This window comes from Zeugodacus cucurbitae, chromosome 4 (assembly GCF_028554725.1).
Source record: "Zeugodacus cucurbitae isolate PBARC_wt_2022May chromosome 4, idZeuCucr1.2, whole genome shotgun sequence".
Taxonomy (NCBI): Eukaryota; Metazoa; Arthropoda; class Insecta; order Diptera; family Tephritidae; genus Zeugodacus; species Zeugodacus cucurbitae.
In genome coordinates, this window is record NC_071669.1 from 40,404,087 (window position 1) to 40,423,049 (window position 18,963).

At 34.7% G+C, this 18,963-nt stretch overlaps 1 protein-coding gene across 14 annotated transcripts in view; it reads left to right on the plus strand.

The window, feature by feature from the left end:
- Window positions 1-18,963, plus strand: part of LOC105214888 (uncharacterized) — a 36,897-nt gene that overhangs the window by 14,645 nt on the left and 3,289 nt on the right. For 11 of the 14 annotated variants that reach the window (XM_054228536.1, XM_011188573.3, XM_011188566.3 and 8 more), the window contains 7 exons: window positions 10,394-11,283; window positions 11,345-12,857; window positions 12,911-13,094; window positions 14,854-15,229; window positions 15,299-15,578; window positions 15,645-15,845; window positions 15,914-16,085. In XM_054228536.1, the coding sequence (XP_054084511.1) occupies window positions 10,461-11,283; window positions 11,345-12,857; window positions 12,911-13,094; window positions 14,854-15,229; window positions 15,299-15,578; window positions 15,645-15,845; window positions 15,914-16,085 (3,549 nt within the window). In that variant the 5' untranslated portion in view covers window positions 10,394-10,460. Of the gene's footprint in view, window positions 1-10,393; window positions 11,284-11,344; window positions 12,858-12,910; window positions 13,095-14,853; window positions 15,230-15,298; window positions 15,579-15,644; window positions 15,846-15,913; window positions 17,026-18,963 lie in introns of those variants that run through there. The other 3 variants (XM_054228543.1, XM_054228540.1, XM_054228542.1) reach the window with 3 other exon arrangements.

Sequence of the window (18,963 nt, forward strand, 5' to 3'; positions counted from 1 at the left end):
ATGTGGTCTGCACACGCACGCTGTAAACATTTGTGTGACGTCAGCATTGCACTTCGACTATCTCTCTCTAGCAGCGTTGCTAAGGCGACGGCTAACTACGCTACTACGCACACAAGCAAGGGTGCCGATCACTAATAAATATGTAAATATATCTAATTACGTCGTTTGATGCTTAAATTTGTTGGCATTATTTCGCTGAATTTTTTTTTCGTCGCTATATCCGGTTGTATTCTGAAAAATTTCGCCGGTATAAGCGGTTAGTCGCTAAAAGCGGAGACGTACTAAGCGGAGGCCCTTTCATATAAGTTTGTATGGGGACCAACCAAGCCATCGAGTTTTCGTCGCAATAACCGGACGGACACTATAAGCGGAGTCGTTATAACCGGATTCTACTGTATATAATTTGCTATTTTCTATCCAAAAACGCCCTAATGTAGGCAAAGATATTTTAGTTGACAAACAAATTCTGAATTTGCCGCCATTTGAATTCATTGCACAGTGTGAATCTTCTTTTTGTGATAATAAAAAAAAGCAAACTTTACAAAAAATTGAATAGTTGCCCTAAACATTCGCGCTTTAAGTATTGAAGTAATTTGGTATATGTACATGTATATATATTTTATTTATAGTGCGAGTAGATTCACTGAATACATTTTTACTTCCTTGTTCTTGGAATATCGAGTGCATTGAGATTTTCAAAAACGAATTTTTTACTTCTTTTACAATCTGAGTGCAAAAGAAAGACAAATCCTATTTTGAATTTGAAGTGACAATTTCTAATAATAGCTTTATATATGTACATATGTAAGATACTCTGTATAATTGTAGGGTTTAATTACTTCAGACTTCCCTTCACTTTTCTTTCCATACATTTTTAATATTGGTATAAAAAAAAAAAATGTGCCACATAGCCTTCGGGTCTTAGAGAAAGCACAACCGTTTAAGAGTTTAAATTCCCATCTAGATTTACAAAGTAAATCTACAATATGTATATTTTTCTAGCCGTAGAGCAGTCTACACATACTGCACATTGTTGTGGTGTGATTGCCGTTAGAACCTAGTAAACATTGGACATACAATAAAACGGTAGTGGGTGTCTTCAAGAAGTCTAATAGCAATGAATTCAATTAAGTGAATCAATTACGAGATGCAGTTGTGGCATTTGATTCAATTAAAGATTTTACTGAGCTAAAATAAAAAAAAATTTAAAATGCAGTTAGTGTAGTTGATATGTACAAAAGCAATATACAGGGTTTAAATAGTAAGGCATTAGATAACGTTAGTGTTCTTCAATGTTTTGAGAATAGATGTGACAGAAAGAATATTCATTATACAACCTTAAAAATAATATTCGTCAAAAATAATGTCCCTCCGCTAAACGGACTAAGACCTCTGGAATTTAATGCTTACATTTATTGTAAGTTCTCCGGTTGCATGAGATATATTGAAATTAATAGAATTCTTAACTAAGGTTTGCCCGCATCTGACCCGAGTTGTAAAGCACGGAAACGACAAAAAAAGACAAATAACAACAGTCCTACACACATAACAACATATGTATATACAAGCGTACCAATGCGTATATATAGTTTTAGGAAATACTAGAAACTGAGAAATAATGCAAATCACACCGTAGTTCACGCCTAACAAATTCATCCAATAAAGCATAAAACACAACAAAACTGAGAACAAACACAAACACAAACATTGAAAACAGACGTACAGCAATCTGCAGGTTAATTACAGCAATAAAATGCATAGGCAAATGCATGAGCGTACCTATGTACAGTATTGTGAAAAATAATGGAATTATTACTATTAATGAATACTATTAATAAAGCTAAATATGGTAAAAATGTATTTGTATATTGTTATTACTTTAAATAGTGTAAGGTACATGATAATCTATTGATTCGACATTCATATCCATAAACTGTTTTAATTATTTTAACAATTTTGAAAATATAAATGTTTTACCAAATCGAACTATTATTAAAAAGTGTTTTCTTAATCACTTCAGGTTCAAGTTGAAAAATTCTACATTCTGTGTGTGTTTCTTAGGTGAGATAATGAGAGAGATGATGTTAATTCTAATGTTTGTACTTCCGAAGAATAGAAATTATCAGAAATGAACGACTGTTAGAAAGAGCGACTGAATAAAAGATGTCCTCATACGGGTGAACTTTGGAGTGTGGTGAATAGAACAAACAACTGATATAAGGGACTGAGATATATATTTTTCCAAAATTCCTAGGTGGAACACCTCTCTCTATTGCCTCTATTGTGTTACAGGACTGATATAATGGTAATAGTAAAATATTTAGAAAAACACAGGCTGTCATAATAAAATGTAGGGATAGCGAGACTGTCACTAGTACTGAATTCACTTAGATGACTTTGTTATAATTTATTTAACAAGATACACTATATTTACATATATTATTATATATGTATGCTATCACACATCGCAATACTGTAAATGTGCAGTAAAAGTTTATAGCAACTTGAAAGAATCAAATGGTGTGCCTACGTTGCGCGAACAGGCAGTCAGTCACTAGTTCAAACTGTAAGTTCGTTGACTATCTGCTGCACCACAGATATCTATACTTCTTATTCATTTGTATGTGTGCATATGCGAATGTGCATTTTGCACTTCTCGCAGCAAAGCCAACTTAACTAATCAAGCAGCCAGTCTGCGCATACGAGTGCTGCAACGAATTGAGGAACTAAAACGCGTTGGTTGTGGCAACATATGCTCCGCTCGGCTGTGTACTGTGTATGCATTTCACTGATTGTGCGCTCTGCAACGAATGTGTGCCCACCGCCTGCTCACTCAGCCGGCTGACTGGTTGTACGGGCTTGTCAGCAGCGCAATTGCGGATTGCCACCAGCGTTGGCTTGCTTCGCTTAAACTTATGCCAGCAACAAATACTCCCACGTTTTTTTAATATAAAATACTATAATACTTTCGCCGCGCAATACGAATCTGTCGGTTTGTATGTGCAACATGTGCACATTCGACACTTGCAACGTGGCAAGCGGTAAGCAACATCCGCAGCATATTAAATTAATATTTTCTATTATTTTTCCAGTTTTACGATTGAATATCGGTTACGTTCCGGTTGCGGTGCAGTAATTCTATAGAAACTCTGACACATTTAACCGACCTCCGGGTGTTCAGAAGTTTGGTGCGTGATGATTATTCATGGATATTAAATTTGCAGTTTCTTAAATGTGGACAAATGTAACGAGACAACTTTTAATTACATATGTATTAGTACTAGAAGGCGATGTGGGATTATCAAAAATTATCTGAAAAGATGAAGATGAATAAAAAATAAGAATAATTTGTTTGTTCCTTTGTTGACCGACAAATTGGGGCATGGTTGATGGAACTGTGCCTACAGGTTCGTCTGCCCTTTTAATGTTAACACCATTTGATATTCCATCCGATTCGTTCAATTTTCAATATGCATATATTAAATTTATTCGGTAAATCTAGAATAGAATAGAAATTCGCAGGAAACTTTTTTTTCTAATAATGTGACAAAAATGGTGGCCTTTATACCGGATATATCGATTAATAGGAGAGATAAGTGAATTTTTAGATATTGTAGGAATGTAAGGAAATCGTGAAATTGTGTGTTATTGTGAGAGTATAATAGGGCTATTTGATAAATATCTATTTGTTCTAATATTTTAGTTTGTAGATACTAAATAATTATATTGAACAAGATCTAATTGTTGATTCAGGTTGCTCATTACAAAAATTGTGTGGGTAAAATTTCAGAATACCTTACCCTAATGTTACCCACTCCTCATATTTTTTTACATTCTTGCATTGTATATTAAATGTCGTATGAAAGCTTTATGAAAAAGAGGTAGTGTATATGGTTTTCAGGAGGCCCTCAGTTTTGATGTTGAACATATGTATACCTTTTGTACGTAAACATTTGTTTACAAAATTATCTAAATAATGAACGTACTTAGGGTGATCCGTTTTTGTCATTCGATTTATAATATACAGTAGCGGACAAAAAAAAGGGCACCCTGAAAATGTGTGATTTTTTGATTTTCTTTAAAAGCAAAGAGTTATATCATAAAATTTGTTTTGCAACTAGATTTATATAAGTATTTCCAACATAAATAAAATTTTGAGTTAAAAATAAATCTTTTCATTTTCGATTATAAGCCAAAATAAAATATTTCTGATATTTGAATTTCAAATATGGTATTTATTAAAATTATTCTTAAAACTAAACGCGATACAATAGAAACTTGATTTTTTTTGTCTTCATTTAATATTTCGATTTGGCTCGATGGCATGGTGCAGAATCATCCTGAAATATTACGATGTCCATATAGGAAAAGTGCTATTCAATTGAAGGGCAACCATGATAAGAAAAACACTCCCAGGTCATTAGGATCCCCCTGCCTAACGGTACTTCTGACACATGCAGTATAGAAACGTTCACCAACTTTTCTGCGAACGTGCGACATATCGTATGAACCGAAGTGGTTAATTTTGGATTTATCTGAAAATATGACTTTTCTCCAATACTTCTTGGTCCAAATTTTATGCAATTTAGCCCACTAGAGGCGTTTTTGTCCCATTCTTAACGAAAAAAGGGGTTTTTGGATGGCCAACGGCCAGTTAGTCCGGCTTTTTGTAGGCGCCGTAGTACAGTCCGTGTAATGATTTCGATTCCATTCAGTTTCCGTACTTCGATTCTAATGCCTTCAACGGTTTTGAATTTGTTCTGAATTCTAATCCGCTTAATATGGTGGTCATCCCTCTTTGGGCGTCCGGAGCTAGCTTTGAGTTTTATAGACACAGTCTTTGGATATTTTTGAAGCCAAACACTGATAGTAGTCTAACTAAACTTTATTTGTACACAAATTTAGCATTTACTCAAGTTCTGAGATCGCAAAGCTCACTCAATTTTAGCATTTTGGACTTGGATAAAAGCGTTTTCTTGTATCTGAATAATGTACTTAGTATAATAAATTCTTTCTTGTATAAGAGAGTTTGATTTGTTAATACTAACTACATCGATTTAAAGTCACTGCAAGTAAGTGACCCGTTTTTTTGTCCGCTACTGTACATATATATGCAAAATGGGTGGAGGAATAATTTATAATTATAATTAATGATTTACTTAGTACTTAATTTTCTCATTTGCAATGCATTTTAGTTTATTTAATCATTATTTATAATAGGAGTAAAGAATTCAATTTTTTGATACCAAAAATATTTCAAATCAATGCTAAGGTTGGATGTGATAATTTATTTGTGAATTGATTTCATTTTTATAAATATTTGAAGTCAAAAATTTCGTATGAGTTAATTAGCATTCGATACATTAAAAAATAAATTTCTAAAATCTATTTTATTATGGATCTCATTAATGCCTAATAAGCATATGCAATGCATGTATGTATGTATGTATTTGGAATGAATTTTTTGTACATGCAACAGCGGACACGCAGAGTAAATCGATTTTCGTTTTGCTGCAAAAGCAAGAGGGACGGCAAACACAAAATTTTTGAAAAAGAAAACAATAAAGTAAATAGCACACGTCTGATGGGACACAATGCTGACGGCGAAGGTGGAGGATCTGTCCATAAAACACAACAACAAAACAACAAAACAACACTTTAGATTGCATATTTTGGGTTGTTGTTAATTTGGTATTTTGTGTTTACCAGGCTCAACCCTCAGTATTTACCCAAACAAAAAGCGATTGGAAGTTCGTGACAGCGAGTTTTGTGGTTGATTTATTTTAGCGATGAGATTATTTTAGTGTTTTTTTTTCAAAATACCCTTCAAATATTATATTGGATGTATGTATGTAGTAAAAATAAAATATTAATAATGATATGGCACGAAAAGGGATTATCGAACATTTATTAATAATTGATAAAAATAGAAAATTTGCTTTCGCAGAGTAATAGTCAGTACTCCTAAATTTGTTAAAAATAAATTTAATTCCATAAGGCTTTTGAAGTTTTGAGTGTAAAGTTTTTATAAGCCTAAAAACCATACACAAAATATTTAATAAATAATAATAATAAATTTGATTAATCATTCGGGTTTCAAACCGAAACTGAATCAGAAAAACCATAACGTGACATTAGGAATGTAATTGAGAGATCAATTTTTGTTAGCAAAAAATAAAATACTACTCTCAAACAGAAATTCGAAGGAAGCCGTGATAAACAATAAAATTATTAATCGATATCATCAGAAATGATTTTAATTTATTTATAATATTTATTATTAATAATTCCGATCAAATATATTACGTATGTTATTAACTTATCTTGCGGATAGGAGATAGGATAGGAAATAGGAGCTAAAGGAATGAAAAAGTAGAAAAACATTTTATGGAACAACGAAACAAAAGAATTGTAAACGATAATATAGTACCTCTAGCTGACTCCTAAATTGTGTCGTCTACAGAAATTATTCACTGTATACTTTTATTTTTTCCAAGTGCAAATAATGGTGTATATTTTATTACGAGTTCCTTGGTAACATTTATGAAAATTGGTGAGATGAAACCCTGCTCAAGTTCAATGCGACATTTTAAAAGTTTATTGTTTGGTCCATGAAACTATGATTTAAGCTGCCGTACTCCTTTATTTACAGTTGAATTCATTTTCAGACATTCTCACGGTAATTAAATTACTGTACTATTTGCAGCTCCTTTATATAGAATAATTTTAGAACTTCAGACGTTAAGCGGCACTCATATAACTGATAAACTTTACACATACATATGTATGTACAATGCTTATGTACAACTACGAGTATGAATGCATGTGCGTACAAATGTGCAGTTTAACGAGGGCTAATAAAATAAGATCATTAAAAATCTACAGCATCTGTGAAGTTGTTATTCGTGCCTACAAACATACATATGAGTTTGTAGCAGGAAGTGAACGACCGACTTAAACTTATGCTCCCAATCCGTGGAGAATAGAGTGTACTAAATAATCAAGCCATAACTGAATGTCTACGTGTGTGAACGTTTGTATGAATGCACTAGCTTATGCACAAAACTTCATATATGTACATATGTATGTATGTATATACCTATGCATATAAACAGACATAAATATATATAATATTGCAGCGTAACCTATGCGAGCATCTTAGGTGAAATCGACAGTGCATAAGTGAAGCAATCAATTTAATATTTGAAAATCATGTCATTGCGTATTTATGCACCATACACATATGCATGTATGTATATAAATATATGTATGATATTTATGTAAGATTATTAGTTGATATTCCATTTTTATTATAGACAATCATAATGATATTATTGTTGCTAGTAATTGTTGTAGTTGTACGTCATTACGGTAAATTGCCATAACTGCTTACTATGTATAAGCGTTAAGCGTATAATTTGACAATATTTTTAGCGGGCAAAATTTGTCCCTGCACTGACAGTATGAACGAATCATGATAAATTCAATAATATTGTAAATGGAAACATTGAAATTGTTTTACCTTATTTTGTTGATTTTTACAAAATTATATGATTCACTACATACAAATGTATGTACATATGTATATAAATGCAAACATTTTAGTATATTAAACGTATTTCAGATAGCAGCTTTAATATAAAACAAGTAAGGAAGGGCTAAGTTCGGGTGTAACCGAACATTTTATACTCTCGCAATTTATTTATTTAACTTTATTTATATTATACTAGCTTTTTACCGCGACTTCGTCCGGAACATGATAGAGCAAAACCACCAGCAAAAACCATAAAAAAATCACTAACTCAATTAAATTTTCTGCCTACTTTCTACCCCCTAAGTACGATGACGTGATCATTGAAAGTTGGAAACCATAATATTAGGTTAGAAGCACCGAGGTCCTCGTGTTCGATATATGGGGTCTTAAAAACCTATGGTCCGATTTCGGCGATTTTTAGAACTACTATAAACATAGTATTTGTGCATAGTTCTGCACCGATATCTTCACTAGTGCTTACTTTATATATTGTAAAGTAAACGATTCAGATCGTCTTCACAGTTCTGGTATATAGGAATTAGGCGCGGTTGTGAAGCGATTTGGCCTATTTTCACAACTTATCATTGGGGTGTAAGGAAACTATTACAAACCAAGTTTCATTGAAATCGGTCGAGTAGTTCCTGAGATATGGTTTTTGACCCATAAGTGGGCGACGCCACGCCCATTTTCCATTTTGTAAAAAAAATCTGAGTGCAGCTTCCATCTGCCATTTCTTATGTGAAATTTAGTGTTTCTGACGTTTTTCGTTAGTGAGTTAACCCACTTTTAGTAATTTTCAACCTAACCTTTGTATGGGAGGTGGATTCGGTTTTCGCCATTTTGTGGGCGTGGCAGTGGTCCGATTTTGCTCATTTTCGAAAGCAACCTTCCTATGGTGCCAAGAAATAAGTGTGCCAAGTTTCATCAAGATATCTTAATTTTTACTAAAGTTACAGCTTGAACAGACGGACGGACAGACAGACATTCGGATTTTAACTCCATTCTTCACCCTGATCACTTTGGTATAAAAAACCCTATATCTAACTCGTTTAGTTTTGGGTGTTACAAACAACCGTTATATGAACAAAACTATAATACTCTCTTTAGCAACATTTGTTGCGAGAGTATAAATATACTCAGAGAGATCACCGACTTATTCTTCCCTTGTGACCACGGTTTCCGTTTTGATGCATTTGAACCATTTATTTTCTCTTGTCTAATTGGTCTATGACTTTGTGAAATGGTCCATTTTAAATGCAACATTTTATCCAATAAATGAACAGGTGTTTTTTTCATTATCTCTACAATAAGATTTCAATTTAATCGAAAATCCGAAGTATCAATTTTGCCTTAATTGGTACTTGATTCGAAAGTAATCGAATCTCAATTTAATGTAGAACTTTTTTGGGAAAGAGTAGGTTTCATAAATAATAGATTAGGACAAGCAGCTTTCGGAGACTTGTGCAACTTTGTTTATACTGTATTCAGCCTTCCACACAGTTCAGCCCCTGCCGAGAGAAAATTATTTGAATTAAGTCCAAAAAAACCAAATTAAGTAATCGTGGCACTCTCATTGCATTTGTCGGCAAAAGTTTTTTTTTTAATTTTTCTTAAAAAGATTTTCTTTAAAAGGCACCTTTTTTCATGTAATGAAATGTATTGGAAAATGAAAATTTTAATTTGAAAATTTAAACAAAAAAATGAAATCCTTCAAGGACACGTGAATTAAATCATGCACAACTTGAAAAAAAGAAATATGGAATCGGTTGAAAACTCTTTCGGCAAAAACATGATTTCGAGATAAATGCGTTTAAAGTTTTAAGTACAATTTTGTCTAGAGTAGCGGAGTGAGATCTTTTTTTGTGGAAAAATATATTTCTCTTTTGTTGCTTACAAACTCCTCCGTCTCTTCGGTTTCGAATTAGGTTTGGTCCATTTTACTCTATTTGGTCCACTTTTTGGTCCATAAATAAAAAGTCGTGTTTGTGACTATTTCGGTTTTTTCTTGAATTAGTTTTAACATTAGCTGAAATTTGAACTCTGAGGAAATAAAATGTCATAGAAGAAACTAGAACGGGAAATATAAAAATGGCAATACAGCCATGTGTTAAATTAAAAGTGTTTAGTTTTGCGGATATTAATTGTTCAAGGGGGTCATGCATACCTAAGTACAGAATAAACATATTTTTCGGAACTTGGATCTTGTGTAAGACATATATATATATATATAATAATGCTTGCAAAAGGGGAAGTCGAAGAAATTACAGTTTCAAGATTTCCGCTTAGCTCTTTCCATTTAAGCTCAGATTTTGTTTGAGCCTTTACTAATTGCTTACAATAAAGAATTTCTCAAATTCGGTCATAAATATTTGAAGAAACCTTTAAGGATATGCGTGAGATACCTAGGCATTTTATTACATCTCTCTTCTATTCTGTCCAAAAATATTTATTGTGTATATCGGGTGATCCAAGATGTTGTATTCTTTAATAGTAATTTTTGTTCAGAATTGTTTGGATTTCAGCATGGAAAGACTTTCGCGTGAACAACGTTAAAGTTGAACAATTTGACATTATTACGAAAATTCACGTTTTGTAAAGAATGTGTTTCGCGCGCTCCGCTCAACTTATGGTCAACATAATACGCCTTCTGAGCGTACTATTCGCAACACCATCACGCATCTTGAGACCCACCATTCATTATTGGATAATATTCCACTGATTAAATTAGAATTTTCTGTGTTTTTTCTTTAAAAAATTAGGGGACCTCGAAATGGATCCCCCTTTACATACTATAGTACATATTAAATATATATTTTTTATTTTTATTTAATTCAAAAATTTGTGTACATTATATTGCAGATAAAATGCATCAGTAATTGATAAGCTTTGCTTAATTGCAAAACTCAGTAGCCATAAAAGGAGGAACATGTCCGCCATATTATTATCTCAGGATTCTGAACAACAAAACCAACAAGCAGATGAATTGCAATTGGATAAGCTCGCATTTATTGAGGACTCGTGTAACGGTTTTAGTGAGAAAATAAGCAATGAACCAGAAATCATCCCGCAATTACCACCAAGCTCTCCAAGTATTCCAAGTACCGATAGAAAAGTTGCCGATTCCATCAATATTGAAACCGCCGACCCACAATTTGAGAGCGATTGCAATGACCTCTTGAGTAGCAAAATGGCGTCTCTAGCGTTGAATGAGGGCGACTATCAATGCGATGGCGGCAGTGATAGTGGCCTTGACACAGCGACCACAAAGCTGGCGGTTGGAACAATGGTTGGCAGTAACGACAACATTGACAGCAATTGCAATGAAAAAGGTAGTGTCGCCACAAAAAATAGTACATTACAACGTGCGTTGAGTAGTACAAGTGGTGGCTACGCCAGCTGTACTGGCGGTGTAGACGATGTCAATAATCATGCAACGATGCAAGTGCCGTTGCCACCGACTAATGTGAGTAACGCCAGCATGCACGGCCTAAATACATCGGGAAACTCTAGTTTGCTTAGTTGTGGCTCAGAGTTGGCGACCAGCACCACCAACGGTGCAGTGTCCTCAGCAACGCAAAGTTTTGAGTGTTATAGTGAGAATGGCAGCGAGAGTTCTTCAATGCTGGGCGGTGGCACTGTATCAACAACACCAGCGCGACGTTCGAACAGTACTAAATCTAAAATGAGAGTTTATGAGGCTGGTCGTGGTGCTTTTGCCACTCCAATGTCCCGCAGTATGCGCGAACGTGGTAAATCTGTTTTGAACTATTTATATATTCCCTAAAATAACAATCGATTTTAATTTTGCAGATTGCAGCAGTACACCAATTTCTGGAAACTCAACTGCTGCTGGTAGTACCCAAGTTGGTAGCGCAACAACACCACGTACGCGTCCTGTTGGTGTAAAACGTACTTCATCTTTGTCGCGTCATGTACCTGCAGTAGTTTCGACAATAGCACAACGTCAAGCTGACAAACCACAGTCGATTAATGCTACTAATACGACTTTAATGGCGGCAGCAACTTCATCCTTCCGCTCCGCTACGACGACACGTGCCACAAAACCACAAAAGCCGGATTCCTTGCCGAACACTTTGAGTCGCACGCAATCGATGAGCATGCAACGTCTGGTACAACGTACACCCTCATTGAGCCGAGCGCGTACGCCTTGCACACCACAAGAGGATGGCCGTTGGCCCGGTAATTCCCGCACCCCAAACACTACTACCGGAGCATCGAAGCGCGGAGTGTCCGCGACTCCAGATTTGATGTCACTAAAGATGCGCTCCTCAAATATGATGGCATCAATAGAGCTCAAGTCTACCAGCAATAATTCCAGCTCAAATCCATACAGTACCCTGCCGCGGCGGCGCAAACAAAAGTCCGTCGAAGACTTGACGGCGACACCGGACTCGCGCAGCAGTTCAATAACACGTGACACTCGTATGACCACGTCAGTAATGGTAAGCACGCGCAGAAGTCTAGTAAGCGCCTTTGGTGCATCGCCTCAAAACAATCAACCGCGTTCACTGATACATACGCGAAAAACACCAGCGCAGCCACCTAAAACGCGCATTTACCATGAGACCAGCGTTCAGACGGCGCTGACTGGTGAAGATCTGGAGAATGTGTTTGCTGGGCGGACACCCGCAACGCGTGCCGTAGATGCAGTGGAACAGCATGAACAGACCACACAGACTGATATACGTGATGCCGAATTGGAGCGATTACGGGATGAAGTGCGTCAATTAGCGCAGCGTGAACATGAACTGAGCGCTAAGCTTCAACACGAACGTGAAGAGAAGTTGGCCACACAACGTGAATTGAATTTGAATACAGAACGTGTGATGAGCATGTTGGAAAAGGCACGATTAGCGGGAGGAAAATACGGACTTTCTGGCGGCAGCGTGAGTGGCATTAGTTTGGACGGTGACGCTACAACGCCAACTTCAGACGAGGGTAGCGGAAGCGGGCACGACAGTTTACTAATGTTGGAATCGCAAATACAAATGAGCGGGCATGAGTTAATCGAGCGCCAGCATGAAATTGGTCAGCTGCGTCAGTTATGCCGGACCCTGCAGCTGGAAATGAATCGTTCACTAGCAGCGCAGGAATGCTTACTGCAAGAGAAAGCCGCCATCGAGCAGGAGTCGAGTGAATTACAAGACTTTTTGCAACATGAAAAATCAGCATTATGTGATGCATTAAAAGAATTGGAGAGCGAGCATCAAGTCTGCAAGCAACAGTTGTCGGGGCGTGAAGAAGAGGTGAAGGTGTTGCGCGACGAATGTCGTCACTTGGTGCGGCTCAATGAACAGCGAAGGTGAGTAAAGAGCACAACAAGTTGAAATAAAATATTTATGTAATTAATCGCAGACAGGAGAACCGTATGCTGCAATCCAAATATGCAGCGCTTGAAAGTAAATCAAAAGAAATGATGATGCAACAAAACTACTCGGTATCTGGCGCATCTGCTGCATTGTCAGGCTTGCATTCGCGTTTGGACAGCCTAGTTGAACAACTGGTCTCTACTTATAATATAACTGAACACGACTTGGAGGTATGTCATGACATTTTTCATTCTCGCTGTTTTCTTTTGAGTTTTTTTCCAGTTATGTGAAAGAATTAAATTCATGATTAAGTTTAGTAAAAATTGAACAAAATAGAGCTAGTGTATTTAGAAGCATAGTACATATGTATATGAATAGATCTTTTATAAAAGTACTTAGGAGAAATTATTCTGCCTTTCTTAAATGCTCACTTTCTGTTAATGAGAAGATGGCCAGCGATGTTCTTCAAGATGACCAATGACAATTAATGGTAGGGGTGGGTGTTGTTTTCAGTATTAATGTTTTAGTTATAGATTTTTCGATCCTACTAATATAGTTATATCAGTAAATACAGCGCATACATTCATTTTGTGCATGTAATAACATTTGCTCTTTTAGATGTGCATCATTCTACGCATTTATATTATTAGGACATATCCATTTTATGGAATAAACAATTTTCCATATATTTTATGGGTATTGTTATAATGCAGCACATATAGTTCTGGGGAATGCTTTGCTGTTGATACTCCTTGGATAGCTATAAAATCGGATCCGAATATTTAGTGATAATTAGATGTTATTGATATTTTTAAACTAGTAGAAAGTTTTGGTGATATTATATTATATATATCTGTTTCCTATACATTAGAAATTAATATTTTTTACCAATGACGCACCTAGGCCTTTAGGAGGCCCATTGTAAGTCCTGGAAACCCCTTACACTACAATGTACACTACTTTGTTCTGGCTTTTATTCCAATTAGACTACGTCTGCCTGCTAGTTGAGCAAGTCATAGAACCCAACTTGCTTATCAATTAAGTATTTAAAAGGGCTAACGGCGTACATATATCCCCTTTACTGTGACCCATTGTAAGGTTGTGCCTAATCTGGCTAGTTCATCTGATAAACAGTTACCTAGAATATCACCTTGTCCAGAAACTCATTGCAGGTTTATCGTGTAGTAAGAAGTCAGTTCCATTAATATTTCATGGCATTCTTTTACTATTTTAGGGGAAATCCATATGGCCTTAAGTGATTTTAAAACCGCTTGGCTTATACATATTTCGTCGTAAGCACCATCTTTGCCAGCAAGGTTTAATTGTTATTGTTGTAGAATTTGTTTAACACTGTTTGATGGCAAATGAGTTAAGTATTGTTATCGACGTCCTCAAACAGGACGTCCAAGAAACAGAACCGACGAAGTTGCATTGTAGAGAAAGAATTGTAAGACATGCTGTCTTGCTGAGATTTAGTGAGTTATGAAATTCAACTAATGTTGAGTATTGTTTGAGAAATATTGTAGTATATGCCTATAACACATGCGGTTACATCTTTGCTGACTGAGCTGACTTTCTTGAGATTTGCTCCTTAATGCTTCATACGTTTTAAATTGAATTTGAACTGCTGGTAAATTATATGTCATGGTATTTCATTAGTTTAGCAAATACTTATGTGAGTCTGCCTAAACTTTTGGTCTAGTAAACGTCATCTGGAAGGTTATAATAACGTTTTTTGCAAGTAAATTGGAATCACGACAACCACTGTATTAAATAATTATCATCACAAGTTGGCTCGCATCTTTTTATAATCGCTACATATGCTTTCAAAATATTACTTGAAAAGTCAGTTTAAATTTGAGCTGATTTCGATGAAGTAACATTGTATCACATATGCTTGCTAGTAAACTGAACTGCTAAAAATTACGCAACATACTTAAAATATTTAAATATAATTTTTAAAATTAATTATTTGGACATCATCTTTAGGACATTGGATTCCAGCCAGAAGTGCAACAACAAAATCACAGTAACGTGTTAGAGACGCGATCAACACAAAGTGTCGAAGATTATCTAGGTCGTTTACCTTCGAACATCAATGCAAACGGGCTGGACTTCTGCACACACTCCCAACAGTTCTTACCACAGTCGAGTGATGGATCTTTGTCGCCACAAAGAAATCAATCATTTATCGCGGCCGTAATAAGTGCCATACGAAATGCAACTACTCCGTCTAGCAAGAAACTATTGGCGCGAAATGGAAAACGCATTAGTATTGAGAACGCGCCTGCGAGCGATTTAAACGGCCAGGTTACGTCAAAAAATAATAACAACTACAATGGGGATACAAAGAATGGAGGTGGTGGTGAGTTCACTTTACATTTCACGACATTTTCTCAATAAAACATAAATTTCTTTCATCTCCCATCTACAGATGATTCCGATTCCACCGAGATGCTCGATTCGGAAACAGAACCATGTTTAATGATGGATAACGTATTGGAAGATGTGACCATGCCCGATTCTCATTCACACAATATGGTCTCATCATGCACGGGCATCGTTGCTCAATTGGAAGTACCATCCGAACTGGTCAATCCCGCGTCTGGCGATGAATCATTGCATAACTTGTCGCAAGCTATTGTGAATCGTCAACAGATGGAATTGCAGATCAGCAACATGCAAAGTGTACAAAAAGCGTCGTTGCAGTTGAAGTGAGTGTTATATAATATTAAGCGTAATGAATTGGTTGCATTTATTAACTCTGTAAATTTGTGTAGTCAATGCGAGCTCGATAACTCGGATGATGCTAGTTGCCATGATTCGGTGGCTGAAATGCCCTCTCTAATGGAGTATTGCACAGCCCAAGCAGTGGTGGACCAGGTCATCGAAGTGGACAGCCTGGTAACTAAATTGCTCAAGGTCCTGCGTCTCATACAAATGGACAACGATAATTGCATACAGCAACTTATTGTCGATAAGTGAGTCAAATGCTGCGAACAAGATCCACAATATATATATATTGATTCTAAATTGCCTTTTTTTACAGGAATAAGTTACAAGAAAATAAAGAGGATATGTTGGAGAAAATAAAAGATTTGCAGGATGTGAATATAAAGTTGCAAGATGAGCTAATGGATGCCACACAAGAGCTAATGCTTAAGAACAACGATTTGTCCAACACGAAAGCTGAAATGCAGCGACACCGCAATGAAATCGATGTAAGATTTTAAAGCAAAGTTAAAATACAATCATCGATTGATCAATAATTTTTTTGCATTAGAATTGAGTTGCTTTTGCACAAGCATTTATTTTGGTTGTAGAACTCACCGATACATGGATACTTCTACACATACACTTAAACACATACCGAACTTAGTCGCATGAACGCAACTAATTAACACACTATTATTATTACGATTATCGTTTGTTTATTATTTTTATTTTGTTTGTTCAAACACACTTTGGTCTCAATATGAATTTTATGATTCGAGTATTAATTTCCCTAAACGATAGCCGAAAGCGGAACGAAAGATAAACGACAAGAAAATACGACACACTTTTGAAAAGTTAGAGATAGCTGCGAAACAAAAATTTTTACAATTAAAATACACGAATATCTCTGTGGTCGAAAGCAATAAACGTTACATTTGTTCGGTTAATAAAAATTTTAATTTCGATTAAACACCTTTGAATGTTCAAAATAAAATTGCATTCAATGGTTTACAATAATGTTGATGCATTTCAAATGTCACTTCACTTATTAATTTGTTTGTTTGCAAGGGAATGAGGAGTATTGCAACGCTTGTATACTTTAATGTTTACTATTTTCGACCACAGATTTATATGCACATTGTAGATATACTTTTTATATTTATTTTCGAAACCATGAAACAGAAACAAAATTTGATTGCAATTAAATTAGCAGACAGTCTTATGGTCTTATGGACATTTGCCAAATAATGATTTATGTATTTTTAAATATTATTTGCACTTTATAACGGTTATTATTATTTTATATTTTGGACGATTATTTGTATGATTATTATTTTGTCGCAAATTTGTTTCCTATTTACATATTAAAATTTTCTACATTGATGTATGTATGTATGTTTACTTTATTGATAACAGCAGAAATAAAATCATTATTAGCTGATGCCAGTTTTATATTACTTTCATTTCTAATTTATTATACATATTACGTAAAACATATGGTATGTATGTGTGTGTGCATGTTCGCGTTTTTCACTATTTCACTTTTGTTTTGCACTTTTATTTTCTCAATTTTACCAGGTCAATTTAATTTCGTATTATTTCAACTTTATCTAGCTACAATTATGTAAAAGTTGTAAAACAATAAAAAAAAACTAGTTTTTATTAGGAATTTTTAGACAGGAATTAAGCCCTAAGTTTGTAAATGTTTATACTCCAACCACTTCCTATAGTAGACGACCATTGTTAATATATACACAGACGGTCTTTATCGGCGCCCCCTATTCAAGATTTATCTATAATGAAGCTTTAAGACACTGTCTTTTGTAACAAACTTTTTAATGAGCAATCGCTGTCCGTAAGAAATTAATTTGAAGTCGGGAATATTTATTAAAAAATAATATTTTTTTCGTTGAAGCCGTTAATTGTGATTTGTAATGAAATAAGAATGCTCTATTTGTCAGAATTGCGCTAAAAACTCCAATGAAGAAGTCTCTATCTCCCAACAAACAAATATATGAATTTTTATTAAAAAGTACAATGGAACTTCCATAACTCGAACTTCTATAAGTCGAAAATCTCCATAACTCGAACTCTTGATTTGGCAATAGAAGTCAAATTTCATATAAAATTCTTTTCATAAATGGAATTCTTCGACAAGGTCATAATACAAAATTTAAAATTTTGCTATCAAGCAACACTTTTAAAGGAGTCCCTATGTTCGTATGGAGGCGAACAAAAAATACGATATTACACTTATAGATTTGATAAATCGTGTAACAAAGGCATGAGATACAGACGTCAAGAGCCAAACAATAGCAAAGTGTAACAAACCAAATTACAGAATACATGTTTTAATGTATTTAAAAAAAATTTTGTTGAAGTAAATAAATAAAAATATGTATAAAGCTATATTTTACAGCTTTTTGAAAAATGTATGTGTTAATGAAAATTTCTATAACTCGACATCTCTCTAACTCGAAGTTTTTTTGTGGATTATGGTGATTCGAGTTAGAGAAGTTCCACAGTATGTACATGTAATCTATGTACATAAAATTATTGTGTTCTCAAAATATTATATATACAGTTGTCGACACAAAAATAGGAGTGAGTACATGAACAAAATGAATTGTTAAATTTTCAATAATAAATAAGTTTTTTGTTTCAAAATTTTTACCAAATATAATCACTAATGATGTATTATTTTGTAATTAAACGAAAACAAAATTTTTTGTTGCGGGATATGTTAAATAAACTGAAAAACTAGTTCCACAACTAAATAGTAGTGTTCCATGTAGTACGAGATAATTAAAAAAAAATTAAATTAAAATACTTTCAAAGCTTTATAAAAAAAAAATAATTATTATTTCATTGAATAGCTTCGATTTTTTAATAGAGCTCAACCCCCTCCGGGTCATATAGTCTATGAGATCCGGGCAACGTTTAAATGATCGTCCTTCTTAAATCTCTTTCACTACCAGCGACAAAACTCTAAAATGGGTTGGTTTCCGTTATATCGGTTCTAATGTTTTCAATGAAGTTGAGGTCAGAACACTGAATATTCCAGAATATAACCTCAACTGCTTTACGCAATTGCTGGTATGTTTCTTATGATGTCCATATTAATTTTTGGAGCTACTATGTTTGACAGGTTTTGTTGATAATCAGGGAGACAAATAATCAAATTTTGCATTCATTTAAACACAATATGTGTCGCCATTTAGCCACGGGCTTGGAGACATACTCTTTTTGCACAATGTATACGGGCTTCTACGTGTTTATTTTTTGTTAGCGGTGCTTTTCTAGGATTTTTTGTTCTGTGCCAAAATAATGCGAACAATTTAAGTAATAATTAACAAATTTAGTTCTTTGTGGATGCGCCTGGCT